This window comes from Eptesicus fuscus, chromosome 3, assembly GCF_027574615.1.
Source record: "Eptesicus fuscus isolate TK198812 chromosome 3, DD_ASM_mEF_20220401, whole genome shotgun sequence".
NCBI lineage: Eukaryota > Metazoa > Chordata > Mammalia > Chiroptera > Vespertilionidae > Eptesicus > Eptesicus fuscus.
Window position 1 is genome coordinate 33,252,267 of NC_072475.1, and position 18,188 is coordinate 33,270,454.

Consider the following 18,188-nt stretch of genomic DNA (forward strand, 5'->3'; position numbering starts at 1 on the left):
GGTAAATTCGGTCACTCTCCAAAAACTGGGGAATCTTAAAAATGAAAAAGTGTTAAAAATAAAAATCACAAAAATATTAGAAAGCAATCAATGTAAACTGTTAAACTTCCAAATTAAAATTATGCTTGTATTCATGAAAAGAAAATAGTCATATAATAAGAGCAGTAGAATAACAATCTTACACACAAAAAGGATATGTTTCATAAGAATAAACCATTCTATGACTGGCTTTTGAAAAATTCTCTAAAATTAAATAAAACTATTTTCTGAATATTTCATGAGGAATATATACATAAAAATGTACTCATATTAATTATTCAATATGATTATTTCTCCAAATAAGTTTATAGTGAACTTCAAATTTGGTGAATTCTGAAAATTGGTCATTTGGAAAATTGATTCTTCAGTGAATTCCACTTTTATGGATGGGACCACTTTAACTTTCTTAAGATGACAGTGTTTGAAAAACTCAAAATAATTGCCAACATTTAAAAGTCAAGAAATTTCTTTGGAAAGCTCTGAATTTTTATACTATTTCTGTAAGAGTAAAAAATGTACAACATTGAACCTACATTCTTATACAGCTACATTAGCTGGACTGGAATATGGATACTCCCTTTGAAAGGGCTGATGGTAGGGTGACCATATCGTCAGTGTGCTCATTACAGTCATTGGTTTATGCCTGTTTTCCTGGTATAAATTTTAGTAGTGCCAACTTTCACTACGATAGTATTCAGTTTGACAGCCAAATATATGGTCACTCTAGTTAATGATCTCTAGTTCTCTATTGTTTATAAGATATCCTTTAATCTTATAACTGGCCTCCTTCACACAGAATCTGCCTGGGCTTTGCAAGCATTTGAGTGTGTTATTCCTGCTCTACTACACCCCTGTCTAGTTCATGTATGTAGAAACATATGGCTAATTCTTCCTCAGTGATGGGCAAAAAGGCTTTGTTGTGCTCTCTTCTTTAGTGTTACCTTCTGTTTGCTACCTTTTACATAGCATGGTCTTAAACTAAAGAGTCTGTGCAATATCATCTATTTTTTGCCTTATGGATCTTCATTATAGGATGTATGATATTATAGCTTTAATTTCTATGTGCACACTTTCATATTTGTCTTTCAACCAGGATTGTACTAACAATTTCATATAATATCTTCTTACCAGTAAAGCTAAATGGTATTAACTACCAACTCCAAAACTAGCTAATTTGATTTGCAAACCCCAAACTGGTGCTTGATCTGTGCCAAACCCCATGCTAAACATCAAGCATACAGAGATGAAAGACATTATGCCATTCATGTTATTGAGTCACTAATTCTCTTCCCAAATTATAGTTAGTCTTGGCTTTTGTTTGTTTCTCATCTCTGCATGCTTTTTCTTATCTTTCTTATGGAGGTAGTGCTAAAGGATGTGAGTGTGTGTGTGTGTGTGTGTGTGTGTGTGTGTGTGTGTGTCGGAGGAGGAGGAATAGATTTGAGCAAAGACATTCTACTTGAACACATATATTTTGTATGCATAGAAACAATGAGGTATTAAAGAGCTAGGCTACTTGCTATTTCAGGTAAAGCTTCAGAGGTTTCTTGTTTCTTGGGGGTTAGAGCAATCTCAATTTAGACTTCTGAAAATGTGATTTTCATCACTTTAACCAGTGCCAGTTGTCTCCTCAAGGGTGACTAGCATCCTTGCAGAACCTTAAACTGAAATAAGATATTCCTATTTTTGTTCTGTTTTCTATCATCTCTATATTTTTGCTCTTTCTTCCAGTAGGATGTTACTGAAAATATATTGGCCCATAAAATAAAAGGACCTTCTCATTGCTGTAAAGCTGACTGATACCTTGCCTTCAATCACATGGAGTACCATTTCCTCTAGCCTCTCTGGTTGAGAATCTGGGCTCTCATTAGGCTGTCCTTGGAATCTTTTCTGGCTTCACCAGGAATTCCTTACTTAGTAGAGCTGGTTAGGCTCAGAAAACCTCAGACAGCCCAATTTCTTGATATTGACTATAAATACTCTAACTTGGAACAGATAGGACACGATCCACTTCACTGGGAATCATGGTTTTAAGACATCCTAAGTCAGATAAAAATGACATCTTTTTATATTTGGTAGGTGCTGCTCACTCTCAGAAACATGACCATTTGGCATCTTAGAGGAAATGACCTTGATGTGTTGGTTTTTCAAATGAGTTTCAATGTAATGTGCTTGTAAGAGTCCTGAACCAAACTACCTAAATCTCCTAAGACATTAATGATAAACATGAATGCTTTATATATTGATTTGTATTTATTGTTTTACATTATAACTCTGATAGCTAAGAGACACTAAGATATTCACATTCATAGTTGATAGCATTCTTTCCCTTGGGAGAGAAAAGGACAAACAATACTGTATATTGAGAGCTATAATACTACTAGTATATTTTAAGGAAACCAAGATAAAAACACTTGTATCTAAAAGTAATTATATCTGCCTCTCTGTTGGAAAGTCTATACCAGCATAACCAATAATTTTTAGGAACTTTCTCAAGGAGCACTGTCAGGTCAGCTACCACATGGTATTAAAAAGTTATACTTATTTCACCACAGGGATATACGTGTCAAGGACAATGCATATTCAGTGCCAATTTTACATGGCAAACACTAAGAAATTCTTAATTTTCAGGTTCTTGTTTATTTGTTTTAGGACCCATAAATTTTTTTGTCACCACTTTAACTCAGTTAGGCTTGATACAATCTATAATAATAAAAGGGTAATATGCTAATTAGACCAGACATCCTTCTGGGTGTCATTCCGGATGAAGCCAGGGCCGGAGCAAAGCCACCAGGTCCCAGGTGCCTGCCAGCGGCTGGAGGGAATCCCGGATCCCGGGTGCCGGAGAGAAGACGGTGCTGGCAGCCGGGGGAAGGAAGGCCTACTCTTGCAAAAATTTCCATGCAATCGGGCCTCTAGTTAAATTATAACTAATGATATGCTGGTAACCTGGCTGTACTCCATATTAAAAGAGTCTGTATTTGTAGCGATTGCCAATTTCCATGGTGTAAATTCTCCCAGGATTGCTAATTTCTCTTACAGCTTTCCAGAATCTGTACAAGCTGATCCCAGCACACCACCAGCAGCTTTTTATTAGTTGCAATCTAGTTCTGAAATTGTACCTAACCTTTTCCTATTGATCTTCTGAATAGATTTTAAAGACATATTAATAAATTGTCTCTTAAAAAAATAGTTTTACATATACCCATAAAATTAAAAAAACTGATAGGAAGAAATTGATAAAGACTTCTTTTAATTTTTAAAAGTAGACATTAACACACAGGTAAATAGATGTTGTGACATGTTGGTTGTTTGACTGAAAAGTGAGAGTAGTGGGACTAATTCTGCCTTTCATGTTCATCATTTAATTGAGTTCCTGTAACTCCTATGATAATCTTACTCAAATGGAATTCATGTCAGTCTCATGATATAAGTATCATGGAATCTTTTATTATCTACTTAAATTCCTTAAACTTAATTTTCCAAGAAAGTGTTATTTGTAATTGTTCTAGAGACAATAACCATCTGTAGCCTAGGCGCCCCCCCCTTCCCGTCCATATTACTGTAAATTTAAATTTCGTCTTAGGAGTTGTGTTTGGAGTAGGTGTAGAAACCATCCACACTTTCTTGCTAAATTTCTGGGGTGGTAAAGTGGGTGAATAAAAAACACCATTGTTTTTATTATACATTGGGAGATGAGGAAAGTTCTTTGACAGAATTCATAAAAGAGAGAGACGTCTGATATAATGAACATGACCTGGGGCCGGGGGAAGCCTTGGTTGTCACAAGTGAAGAGAAACTCTAAATATAGCATTGAGGCTGTTGCACAATTCTTGCAATTCTTTGCCATGTGTCTAGGTTCTGGGGATGAGAGTATTAAAAGCTCTTTAACTAAATTTTTATAAAACATATTTGGATGCAACTGGCAATACTTCAGGATACTTCTAACAATCGTTGGAGTTATAACTTTTGCCATCTCCTCTAGAAACAGCTCTTGGGGGGTCCTTTATGTGGTGGGATTTTACTTCCAGAACTGAAGAAAGAGAGTCACAGAATTGTGCCATTACAGCCAGGATCAGGAACATACTTGAGAGCAAGAGATCAAGTTCATTTTTAATCTTCCATAGAAGTTTTCCCATTGTTATTAGTGAGCTCATGGCTAGGAAATTTGAATTTTACTAAGAGCTATGAATACAAAATAGCTTTAATTAAAGAAAAAGATAGTCAATAATTGTTGGTTTGACGTTTACAAGACAATAATTCTGGTAAAATCAGATTCCACAAGAGAAATGGAAAGTTCTATTATGCTATTACCAGTAGCTGAGAATAAAATTATCTTAATTTGAAATAAATCTTCACAGAAGTTATAACAAACATACCGGGCAGCTTCTGAATATCTCTCCAGACATCTAAACACTGTTGCCTGACGAAGATGATTTCGGAAATAGGCTGGGTTTAAAACAATGCTCCTGTAAAAAAATAAAAGCAACGCAAATGTTATTAGGTTTTTACAAGACAATTACCAGAAGTGCATAGAAATGAAATAACATGCATCCAATTTTATATACTATGTATTTTAAAAGATACTAATGAATGAAGCCCTTTACTTCCTATAATTGCCTGTGAAGACAAATAAACAAGCATTATTGAAAAGCTAATTAAGTTTGCATAATAAAAACAATTTTATTTATAACACTGGAGATTTTTTTTTTTAGCACTGGAGGTCTTTTTTACATATGACAATGGCAAAGAAGATGAATAATCCAACTAATATTACATCTAAGACATGACATTATTTTCTTTTCTTATGTTAATAAACCAGGCAAAAATCACAGGTTATTTATGACATTTCTACGTATAACAAAGGAAAAAGTTGTCAGCTACTGAATTTCCATTGAAAGAAAGGGACTGAAATTTGGGTGATATGTTCTTTTACACTCCATATTAGTTTCTGTGTCTTCCCTCAGTTGGATGGAGTAATGGAATGAAAGGAACCCTACACTGTTTAAGGACTCTGATTTTGATTTTGACACTTTTGACAGGGCCCTTATTCACTTCGGGTTTCCATTTTCTCTTGAAATAACAAGTCTTGATGATTCTTCCATCATTTCATAGAGTTTTGGAATTCAATCCAAGCTAGATGAGACAATGATCATTCCCTACCTGCCTTCTTTCCCTAGAGATAAACTGGTAGACATTTTCCTTCCTTGCCAGGAATTGTCCAAAGCATCTGATATAATGAGGTGAACTAGACAGATGTAGTCCATGGCTGGGTCAAAAATAATAAATTGTAGTTCTTAAATACCCTTAATGGGTCACATGAATTCTCTAAATTTTGGCAATCATTACTGCTAGACTGCACTCGTTTCTTTTAACCATAACACCATCCTACACTGAGCCACAGGAGTCACAGCTTCACTGAATGAGGAGATAGCATTAGTGAAAGTCTGAAATGTAGCTTATGTGCTGTGTTACTGATATGGGATAAAAAGTGTCACTAAAAAAACAGAAGATTATTAAGCAACTTCTTATGAGCCTTTTTTATAAGTTGATGAGAATCATTTGGAATTAGTTCAGCATTGAAGTTGTTCTTAATCTTTTTTTTTTTTTTTTTAGAGATTCACAGAGCTTTTTGAGAATCAGATGAAAGTTATAGACTTTTGTCCAGAATAATACACCTAACGATAATTGCCAAAATTTAGGGAATTCATGTGACCCATTAAGGCTATTTAAGAACTCCAGATTTAAAAAAACACACACATGCAGACAAAATAATTTCATTCCCAGAAATATTGCATATGGAAAAAAATAAAGTAGAACAGAAACATCTATATGGCCCATGTAAAATATAGAATTACATGATGATGAGATAGATAAAGTAATTAAGCTTACTTTAAGCACCAGTGAACAAAAAGTAGAGAGGTTAAGGGACCTTTCTAAAATTGCTATTTGAAAAATTTCAAGTTTATGGTGTTTCCCATATTTAGCCACAGAATTTTGTATTAATACCTTACTGCCTTTCCTATGATGATTTCTGAATAGATGGGACTGAATTAATGAAGTTTTATCGCTCTCTATAACTAATGATTTATACAAATAAACACATTACTTCCACAAGATCAAAAATTACTTGTTTTGGTAATTTATTTGTTTGTTTTTAATATTTTTTTATTGTTGACAGTATTACAGATATCTCCCATTCCCCCCGCCCCCCCCCCCTTTTGGTAATTTCTGATTAAAGTGTTGGAAATTTAAAAACTATTGTGCCCTGGCTTCTGTGGCTCAGTTGGTTGAGCACTGTCCCATGCACTGAAGGGTCACTGGTTCAATTCCGGGTCAGGACACATTCCCGGGTTGTGGGTTCAATTCCTGGTTGGGTTGCATACAGGAGGCAGCCAATCAATGTTTCTCTCCCACATTGATGTTTCTCTCTCTCTCTCTCTCAAATCAATAAATACATTAAAAATTAAAAAAAAAACTATTGTATGGGTTTATTCCAAATTAATACCAAACTTCTAATACCATTTACTAGTACTTTATATTAATTAGAAAAAGAGTATGTTTACAAAACATGTTTATAAATTTTGTAAAAGTAGATCAGTGTAAATAAGATCATAGTTCTGTCTAGTGGCCTGGGTCTTCCAACTCTAACCATAATTTTTTCTTTCACACAAAGGTAGTTCTTCCTCCTTGCTTTGTAATCATTTGTTCACTTATACATTTTTGGCAAGTACCTATAAAATTCATACTGAATGGATGTTTCTATCTGATATCTCTTGCCCATGATGTAGTGTCCTGGCTTTGCTAAGCTGTTCCTCAAAAGTCTTGCTCTGCCAAAGTTCTTTGGTCCAAGATGGATTTACTCTCCTAGGAAAGTGCTGCATCGTGCTTTATAAATAGTTGGTCAATCTAGAGAATGCCAAGAATATGGAATATTTTAACTTCATCAAAGCAAGATATCTGTATGAATAAGACGGTGACATTAGATAATAGCATCACTCAATAGATTATAAGTGGTTGAACAAATGATCAATACTCTTTTTTTGTTGTTGTTGTTAATCCTTACCCGAGGATATTTTTCCATTGACTTTTAGAGAGAGTGAAAGTGAAGGGGAGAGACACACAGAGAGAAACATTGAGGTGAGAGATACATTGATTGGCTGCTTCCCAACGCACCCTGACCAGGACCAGGATGGAGCCTGCAACCAAGGTACATGTCCTTGACCAGAATCAAACCCAGGACCCTTCAATCTGTGGGCCAACTCTCTATCCACTGAGCCAAACCAGCTAGGGCTGATCAATACTCTTTAAATTATTATGGGTTATTATGAAAAAAGGAATTTAATGGCTTTTTTTAGCCCTTTTTGTGAACAACATATCTATTAGTAACTAAGATTCAGAAATTGAAAGGTTGCCTATGAAATTTTCAGATGGCATACATTTTACTTAACAAGAAACTAATATCACTGATGACAGACCTAAATTCAAAATTATCTGGAATGGTTAAAAATAAAAGCCTTATGGCATGAATTTTTTAAAAAATTAGTTTTATAGATATAATCACAGCTTGAGTATGGCCATGTGGAAAAAGTGAATATTTAAACTGATCACAGTGAAATGTGATATAACAATATGTCAGAGCTACAAAAACTGTACATAAAATTTACATGAAATTGATCAAAAGTATTAGGTCTAAATAATATGATATTTTCACTAAATTGTGCCTTTGCCATACAGTCTCTTGAATCCATCTATTGTTCAGAGCATCTATGAGAATCAGCATCATATTGAGTGTGTCTAGAGTGTCCAATGGGTCTGGAGGACATTGTGTGAAGAATATGGGATGAGATTGATATGTTTAGTTAAATAAGATAAGTACTTTCAAACACAAAGACCTACCACATGAAAAATTATTCTCTCTAATTCCAGATGAGACCAGGCAAAAGCCTAGTATTACCAAGTTATAAGTTGTTTAGTTCAACATAAGGAGATACTTATTAACCAGTGATGTAACAGGCACCGAGGACAGTTTCTTATTCCTGGAATCATTTAAGTGATATTTAGAATGCCATCTGTCAGGTTGTGTAAGAAATTCTTGACTGAATGGAAGATTAGATTAAGTGACTTTCAAATATAATCACAAAAATCCCTTATAATACATTGCTAAGCACTGTGAAGCATCTGAGTTTTTCCTTGCTTGCAGGTTAACAAGTTAGCATGGCAGTTTCATGGATACTCATAGAAGACATGACCCTCCAGGACCAGAGACAAAGGAGAGTTTCTTAGTCATAACAATGGCAGTAGCTAGTGTATCAGTCTTCTGTTGTACTGCCGCAATTCCCAGATGGCAATGCAAAGGCCAGATGATACCTTCACATGCAGTAGGTTGCATCACATCACAGGAGAAGAATGTAAAGCTAAGGGAATGTAAATCTTTTACAATGAGCTGTAACCATGCCTATCCTTAGCTCTAGTGGGAGACACTAACTCATCTTCCAAGGCTGTAGACCAAAGGTCAACCAGTGCCTTTTTCAGAGGACATACAAAACAAACAAACAAACAAAAAAAATGCAGGAGACACATGGAGAATTGTCTCCCTACATAGATAATTTTTGTTCAGATATGCAAGTACTATTTGTCCTATTCATTCCATTAACAGATAAATAAGGGTTCATAACAAAGTCCAAAAATTTAAAATATGCAAAAATGCCAAAATGCCTAATGTTGAAAAGTAATTGCATTATTATCTATTTATATTCTGTTCTAGGAAAAGTTTAAAGAAGCTTATAGAAAACTTACATAAATTAAAGTAAAAATAACTCACAGGGAACAAAAGAAAAACCAGATGAACAGAATTACATCAAAATGAAAAACTTTTGTGCATCAAGGAAACTATCAACAGAATGAAAAGGCAGTCCATGGAATGGGAGAAAACATTTGCAAATCATATATCTGATACGCAGTTAATGTCCTATAACTCAACAATAAAAAACAATTAAAAATAGGCAAAGGACTAGAATAGACATTACTTCAAAGAAGATATACAAATGGCCAATAAGCACATGAAAAGATGCTCAAAATCACTCATAATCAAGAAAATGCAAATCAAAACCACACTGAGATACCACCTCATACTCTCTAGATGACTATTAAACACACACACACACACACACCAAACAAACAAACAAACAAACAAACCAGAAAATAACCAGTGTTGGCAAGAATGTGGAGATATTGGAATCCTTGTGCATGGTGTGTGGGAATGTAAAATGGTGCAGCTGCTGTGGAAAAGAGTATGGCAATTCCTAAAAATATTAAGAATAGAATTACAATATGATTCAGCAATTCCACTTCTGTGTATGTACCCAAAGTATTGAAGGCTGGGTTTTTAAAGATGTACCCCTATATTCATAGCAATATTATTTACAACTAGAGGCCCAGTGCATGAAATCATGCGCGGGTAGGTTCCCTAGGCCTAGCCTGAGATCAGGGCCATCTTCCGCCAGCTCACCAGTCCCCAGTCCTGCCCACGGCCACCCACCTTGATTCCCCCTGGTTCCCTGTTCGCCATCCTGTGATCGGCGCCTGCGGGTCAATGCACCTCATAGCAACTGCTCAAGCAGTCGTTCTGGTCATTACACCATTATGGTTGCTGGGCTTTTATTATATAGGATAGCCTAAAGGTAGAAGATCACTAGTGTCTATGAACAGCTGAGTGGATAAACACAATGTGGCATATACATACATACAATGGAATATTATTAGCCTTAAAAAGGAAATTCTTATATGTGCTACAACATGGATGAATCTTCAGGACAGTAGGCTAGGTTAAATAAACAATCACCAAAAGACAAATACTGTGTCATTTCATTTATATGAGTTACCTAGAGTAGATAATAGAGACATCTAGTAGAATGCTGGTTTCCAGGGGCTAGGGTGAGAGGGGAATGGGAAGTTGTTAATGGTATGGAGTTTTAGTTCTGCAAGATAAAAAGAGTTCTGGAGTTTTGTTGTACAACAATGTGAATGTGCTTAACACTACTAAATTGCATATTTAAATTATGAGTAATATGGTAAATTCTAAGTTATGTGTGTTTCACCATAATTAAAAATAAAAAAATTTAACTGAATGAGGAAATCAATATTAAAAGTAGGAGAATTAAGATAAAGCCTGGATGAGGTTAGCATACAAAATATGTCATAAGATCCTAAGAGTTCAGTTGAGAGGGACTATATATTTTCTTCTAGGTTTGCTAGTAGCCCATGTAAAGAGGGCATATAGTTTGTTTCAAATAAGCCAGTTGCTCAGTTCAAATATTTCTTGTAGTATAATCAGAAAGATCACCTTATCCAAAGATGCCCTAGAATGAAACAATCTGTCCTCAGTAACAGATTTGCAGAAAACTCAGAAAGTGTTCCATACGGTTGCCTTTTAGCGCTTCTTTCAGCATGGGTTGTTGGCATAATATTAAATCTCAATCTAGTAACCAAAATTCTGGGTAGGTGGAAGAAATGGGAATGTAAAGGGAACTTATGCAATATTGCCGTCACTACACAAGGTTTCAGTGAAATCTTTCTGTTTCCGTCTTATTTGTTCACTTGGTTCACTGAAAAAGATTGATGATTGGAATTAAAAACTAAAATAAAGTATAACAGTCTTCAACTTATTGAGAATAACTGAGAAGACCATTGCTCACTTTAAATATCTTACATTGACAAGCAAGACAGAACAATAGAATGACCCGATTTAATTTACATGGAAAAAATTGAACTACTTTATAAAGTATTAGAGCATAAAATTAGAATTAAGGGCACTGGTTTTTGAAATGAGAAAATTACAGTAGATTGTTGTCGAATAAAGCATATAGCTCTGCCAAAACAGTAGCAGAGTATGTTTTTGCAAAAGCATTAAAGTAAAACCTAGCTCTTTAGGGAAACAGCAAGAAGAAATAATTCTCACAAATTTCTTGAGATCCCAGCATGTGTATGGCACAGAAGGAAACAAGTTTAGAGAAGAAGCTAAATAGGGGAGTAATTCAAATATCATCCCTGGTGTTTTGCCTCTCCCAACTACAATTAATTCTATGTGTAAAACATTAAATGTGAAAAATATGAATTATTCAATGGAACAACAAATAGCTTATTTCTTGACATGACCAAGAGTCAATCAGAAAAAATACTTTAAAAATTGCTATATTGTCACAATACTGAAAAATATGTAGAGGGAAGATGTTATATTATCTGTCTTCTTTATAGAGTTAGAATAAATACACATTAAAGAATGATTAGGATCTATGTTTAAGTATATTTTACTTTAGATTTTGAGTATGAGACTTCTTTGTTTAGAAAAATAAAATGAAGGTTAAAATTCAAATAATAAACTTAATGGGTCATCAATACCAAGAAATAGGAAACTTGAGAAGGAAGCCACGTAGTCTTCAGTATCTTCCAAAAACACGAATATCATCAGTTACTATACATAAAATAATCACCAAAAATAAGTATGACATGCTACTGGATTTTTAGAAGTATGAAGTAGATGCCTTTGTAAGCAATTGTGAACATTTCATTTTCTCTACATTTCTTTTACTTTTTTTTTTACTAGCTTAATTACTCTGTATCCATTGGAGACCTCTCCATAATAGGAAGTAATGCTCAACAAAATTATCTTTATATGTGCAGCACCTAGCAAATACTTAACACATAATGGGCATTAAATGAATGCTTTTGGAATAAAACAATGTTACTGAGTGACTGAACACACTCTTCTAAAGGAGCGAGCCACCAGGGACCCTAATCTTATCTAAGATTCTCTATTGAGATCTATACCTATTGTGACCCGAATCTATCAAAGACCTCTCTCCACTGATTTTTGAACCTATATCCCAGTTGGATGTCAGGTTTACACAATCTCCTAATCCCTAACTGTATGCATATGTGGTCAGGAATGAAAGGCAGTTTATGTGATTAAAGGATACAGAGATAGAGATCGATAAGGAGGGTCTTTGAGAAAAATTCAAAATACAAAATTGTTTTTCATACTTTGAAAACCCCACATGTTTGTAGACTCTAATTGTGTTTTCCCATTTTTTTTCTCCATCTGTCAAATGTCTGGATAGAGTAAAAATGAAATGAATCCCCATTTATTTTTCATCTACATTGTAATCCAAAGGCTGTCCAGTAAAAGCTGTTAGTAAATCACTTGGTCAGTTCTCCCAACAAAACAGTCTTTAAGTAATACAGTATATCAACCTATCTTTTGACATTTTCATTTTTCGTTCTTGACATTTTTCTCTTAAAAAAAATAATAGTGTTGTCTCTGTTATCTTTTCTTCAGGATCCATGAACCAAATACCACCTATCAACTCTCTTGTAGAAAAGCTATCAAGATTCAGAAACCAAAGATGTAGATGTAAAGCCCTGTTCATCTGTCTATGTAACACCGAGGAGGAGAAGGGTGGATCAGCAATGGTGGTGGTTCAAGAACAGCTTGACAAATATCACATTTCTTCCATTCTCTGTGTTACTTGGGTAGGATGCATTTTAGAATGATTACTCTGAAAAGCATAATTAATAAATTCCCCTCTGTTCTAACCTACCAGAACTGATGATTCATTCAGCTGTAATTATTAAGTATGAACATGTTCCAGACACTGTACAGTTTTTAAAGAAAAGAGCCAGAATGGTAAATACAAACTTAAATTAATATTTTGAGTAGCCCTATTGTGTGGAAATAAATGTCTTCTTGCATTCTATTATTGTTTATCCTACTTTCAATGGCCAATTAGGTAAGAACCTTTAAAGTGAATTGAAATAAATTGTAATGACTACTACTAGATAGTTTCATAGAACAATGAAATAGGATGCTTATTTCTTTTAGAATTAAAGGAATTTTTTATAGCAAAATAAAAACTATTTGTATATTATCAAGTACTAAAACTGATCATATTAACATTATTATTATTATTATTTTGGTTTGGAGACTAATAAATGACATCTAGATAACAATACTTTACCTATTATGAGCCCGCTGTAGCCCCTAACCAGGGAGAAATGTTAATGTAACTCTTAGGATTTGTGAAACATTTGGATTTCAGATAGTTATCTATGATTTCCCTTTGTTGCATAAACATAATTGGCAGGGTTATGCCACAATGGGCATTGTATTTATGTATACAGTGTCCATCCTGGCTAAACCCCTAGATTACGGACTATAGTTTGGAAGTTTAAAATCAAAATTTGAATTAGATAAGGACTTTAATTATGGAAAAAGCTCTTATTATTGGATTCAATGTTTAGTTATAAACCAAATTACCATTACTCAAAGTGACTCTAATTAGGAACGTCTATTAATTACAAATTGTATAAATGAGAATGTTAATGGTTTCTCTTTGAAACACAGGGAGTTTTTGAATGTGTTTATTAATCCTTTCTTTACTGACAAAGATCACTCAATCTCCCATTTTGACATTCTATCCTCTTTGGCTCCAAGTATTGAGTTGCAACCTGTTGTGACTTGTATCAAATAAAGTGTCTTTGGAAAGAATACATTTTCTGAATAGCTTTAAATGTCCCGCCATTTCTGTGAATATAATGACAATAGCACATATCATACTTGTTATGTTTAAAAATCTATGTTAGACAATAAGCAACTATCTCCCAAACAGAAGTATTAACCCAGTTGTGAAAAACCATAAAAGTTCATACATAACCAGCAATAAATGCACTGAAACTGGAAACAGTTGCATTGTGAGATGCATGCAAAGGAGATGGGAAAAACAAAAGATTTGGGGAAAGGGTCTGCAATGATGGGAACATATAAAACCTGGAACCAAATCAGGAGTGAGCTGCACTTTGAAATGGTCACAATTAGGGAAGAGTGGTAGAAAACCCAAACTGGAAAAGTGGCCCCCAAATGACTTGGTGACAGAGGCTGGCAAAGCATATTAAAAACTGTGTGCATTTGCCTGACTAAAGTAATAAAATTGACTAGAGGGGAAGGCAGGAGTCTATTAAGAATCTGTTCATTAGTTAAAGGATTTTTAACATTATAGGAGAAATTACTAATGCTTCAGGGATTACTAAGCAAGCACATGATGGAAATAGTTTTTTTAGAAGATAGTCACTGCAACAATCTGAAGAAAGATGAGAGATACAAGCGCTGGTAAGATACCAAGGACACTATGAACTAGTTGAGTGGTTCTCCAAGTGTGGCTTGCAGATTCTCAAGGGTTCCTAGACACTTGCAGGGGGCTCACAATATTATTATTATAATGATACTAAGATATTATTTTACTTCTTCACTGTGTTGACACTGGCACTGATGTTGAAAAAGCCATGGTGGGTAAAACTGCAGGTTCTTTCTCAGGAATCAAATCAGTTAATAGCAAACTGTTCTAGTAATCTAGCGGTATATTCTTCACCAATTGAATACAATCCCTTCCTTGGCCTGCCACCCCTCCAAAAATATATAAATCTCAACACTTGAGTACATACATGTCTTTTTACTATTTGGCATGACTAGATGGGACATATGCATAAAGCACTTCTCTCCGGCATAACAAAGTGTGACAGCGGTCTTGAAGAAAGCACTTGTGACGGTGTTTGCATTTGTAAGCTGACTTAGTCACTGTTTCCAGAGAATATCATCATGTTTTACTGGGAAGAACAACTAACAGACTCTGATGATCAGACTTGGAATTTGGCAGACATTTCTCGAAAATAAAATAAGTGTGCCTGTCACTTAAAGGAACACAACTGACAGTATTTATTGCCAGCAATAAAAGTTTGAACTTTCAAGTAAAATTAGAATTTTGAAAAACTTGTATCTCTCACTGTGAGTTTGACAGCCACCCAATGCTTAAAGACTTTTCTGATGAGATTGGTGAGATTAACATGCAATTTTGTAAATCTACTATTGCATAATTGATTTCTGCATAATAGAAATCTGCAAATGATGCATTATTTTCCAAATAATAAACATATGATGTCACTGACTCATGCATGGGTAAACAATCCATTCAAAGTGTAAGGGGACCAAATGGCTTTTAGTGTAACAGAGTACAAATTGGTTGATATAGTTTCAGATTCCACATTGCAATTAATCTTTAAGAAATTACCACTTGATAAATCTTGGTGTTATTATCAAAGAAGAATATTCAGGATTATCTAAAAAGTTCATTAACATCATCTTCCTCTTTCCAATGATACATCTATGTCAGACTGGATTTTCTTTATATTGTTCAACCATTTTGCAACAGATTGAATGCAGAATCAGATAGGAGAACGCAGTTTTCTTTTTTAATGCCACACATTAACACATTTGCAAACATGTAAAACAATGCTACTCCTCTATGTATACTTTTTGAAAATAGAGTTATTTTTCATAAAATATATGTTTTATGTTAACATGTAATGGGCTTATTATTTTTAAATGAATAAGTATTTTAAATTTTCTACATTTTAATTTCTAATGTGATAAATATTTACAGATATAACACACATAAAGAGAAAGCTCTTTGACATCCTCAATAATGCTTAAAAATAAAATGGGGTCATAAGACCAATTTGAGGCTGAGTAAATAGTAAAACTAGAATGAAGGCTCCAACTGTATAGATGAAGATGAAGAGGCACATGGGACATGCTTGTTTAATAATTTGCATTATATCACCCTATCCTTTTGATCTCTCTCCTAAAACCAAAATACCCCTTCCCTTTTTTTGGGCTATATACATGATTCTCACATTATTTTCTTTCCATAAAAAGCAAAACAGACTTCTTCAGAGCCTATCTGTGTTGAACAGGTTCTACAAAGGAAGCTTACAGAAACTAAAAGTTTAAGAAAGCAAAAAGATTAGGTTAAACATATAGGAATGCTATATATTAGACTTCTTTTATCTGATAATCTCTTACAGTGAAATCAGCTGTTTTCTGTGTGAAAGTTATATTTGCTAGCAAAAGCTTAATGCTTGGTAATATTATAAGAACATTTATATCCAATTACAAAATTATTTTGCCCCAGGTAACTGGAAAGGGCACATGGTCTGCATTTTCTCCAGTGAGGAAGATTCATAAGGAATGCATGTCACACGAACCTGTGAGCAAAGTTATAGGCAGTGCCATCAAGGAGGCTTTTATTTTCAAACTAAAGGTGTTACAACTTAACATATGGCTGCTCTTCAGACTTCTGTGAAAAATAAGGAAAAGTCACAGGCCTGAAAGAGGATAAACTTGAAGAATTCTTTCCATAACAACAGAAGAGGAAATGAAGGAAAGTTTAGGTAAATACAGCAGTAACAGTACAACCCCAGGATTTGCAGAAATGTTAGTGGAGGCCAGTACTATGTTGCCAATAGTCTTATAGAATTTCAGGTTGGTCACCTGAGGCCTTTGAAAATACACATAATATTGACCTTAAAGTTAAGATTTGCACAAATATTTCCCATTTGCAAAACATTTCCCCATCTATACTCTCATTTGAACCCCGTTGCAAGTGGTAAGGAAGATACTGTCATTTTCCCTTGTTCAGAAATGCAGAGCTTAGGCAAAGTTAAGTGACTTGTGAAAGTCAAGGCTAGTCAGTGATGTTGCAGAGATTTAAACCCAGACCTTTACTTGCTGAACCTTGTATAAACACATTACAAGGAAATTTACAGCTCTCTTTCTTTATTTGTATTTGCAGAATTAATTCTGGGAAATTTTGAACCTTACAGGAAGTAGATACAAGCATATCTCTTCTGTTCTCATTTGTACTTATCCCAGGCCAAGCAACTGACATATTTTGGAACATTTTAAGTACATGAATGCTTTTAATACCCCAGTGAGAATTTACAGAGGAAGAGGCTGCAGAAAGGCTAAGTCATTTGTTTAATAGAATCATCTTATAATAACATAGGAATAGATCCACCCATGAGGAGTGTCTGTGCAGCCAACTTGCCATCTTGAGGACTGGATCAAAATGTACATTTCCTAAAGGCCGTACTTAGCATGTTAGCACCCTCTGCACTGTTTTTCAAGAAACACAGGGAAATCAAAAGCAGGGGAGCAAACCAACAAAAACTGATAGATTTACCTTCTAAAGACATTGTTGCATAAGAATACCACTCCATTTCACTAATATACTGTTTTCTTGAGACCAGAAACCAAGATGGCGACATAGGTAAACACCTAAACGCTGCCTCGCACAACAATTTCAAAACTACAACTAAAAGACAAAACAGACATCATCCAGAACCACAGGAAGGTTGGCTGAGTGGAAATTCTACAACTAGAAGGAAAGAGAAAAGCACACTGAGACTTACAGGAGCTGCGGAAGGCAGAGGTACAAAGGCGCCTGAACTGTCTGGCAGTGGGCGAAACTTAAGGGCGGCTTTCTCTCAGAGGTGCTTGCAGCGATTACTGTGGGACACTGAGAACCAGGGGCCTCTTAGGGCAGGGCTGACGGGAAACCATTGCTGTTTGCTCCGCCCTGAGATCCTGCTCCAGGAAGCCATTGCTGATTGCTCCACCCTGAGACTCAGCCCCATCCAAGCTGAGTGCAGAGGCTTTTGCATATGAATGGCCTGATCCTTTGAATTTTAAACTTACCTAACAAACTCCAGCTGAGTCAGTGAGATCCAGAACATCCAAAAGAAGGCCCAAGGTTCCGCAGCAGCTTGCATTGCTTCACAGCTGGGCCTCATCTGGGCACCTCCAAAACCCAAACAAAGAAGAGGAATCTGCAGATCTCTCCGGAGCTCCTACTGGGTGGTCTCAGGCAGAGGCTAAATTAGCACCTCCTTGGAGATCCAAGAGCCAGTGTACCCAGGGGTCAGAGTGGGACCATCCAGATTACAACTCCTCAGATCCACAAGGGACACACACACAGGGGGCAGACTCAGTGAGCACCAAAGCCCCACTGAAGCAAGTATTGTCTCATAAAGGTGTCTCCAGCACAGGAGTTCTCCCATCGTAGACACAGCTGATCCTCACAGTCAATTGGCCTGGAGGTCAATTCCCCCCAGTGATACCAACAACAATCAAGACTTAACTACAACAAGACTGTGCACACAGCCCACAAAGGGGTACACCAAGAGTGTCCACCTCAGGTAACTGGGGAGGCTGAGCCACTGGGCTCTATAGGACACCTAGCACACAAAGCCACTCTATC

At 35.4% G+C, this 18,188-nt stretch overlaps 1 protein-coding gene across 1 annotated transcript in view; it reads right to left on the minus strand.

Moving 5' to 3' along the window:
* SPATA16 (spermatogenesis associated 16) overlaps positions 1-18,188 on the minus strand; it is a 232,619-nt gene that overhangs the window by 128,194 nt on the left and 86,237 nt on the right. Inside the window, exon 4 of the mRNA XM_054712997.1 lies at positions 4,419-4,508. Within this exon, the coding sequence (XP_054568972.1) occupies positions 4,419-4,508 (90 nt within the window). The remainder of the gene's footprint in view (positions 1-4,418; positions 4,509-18,188) is intronic.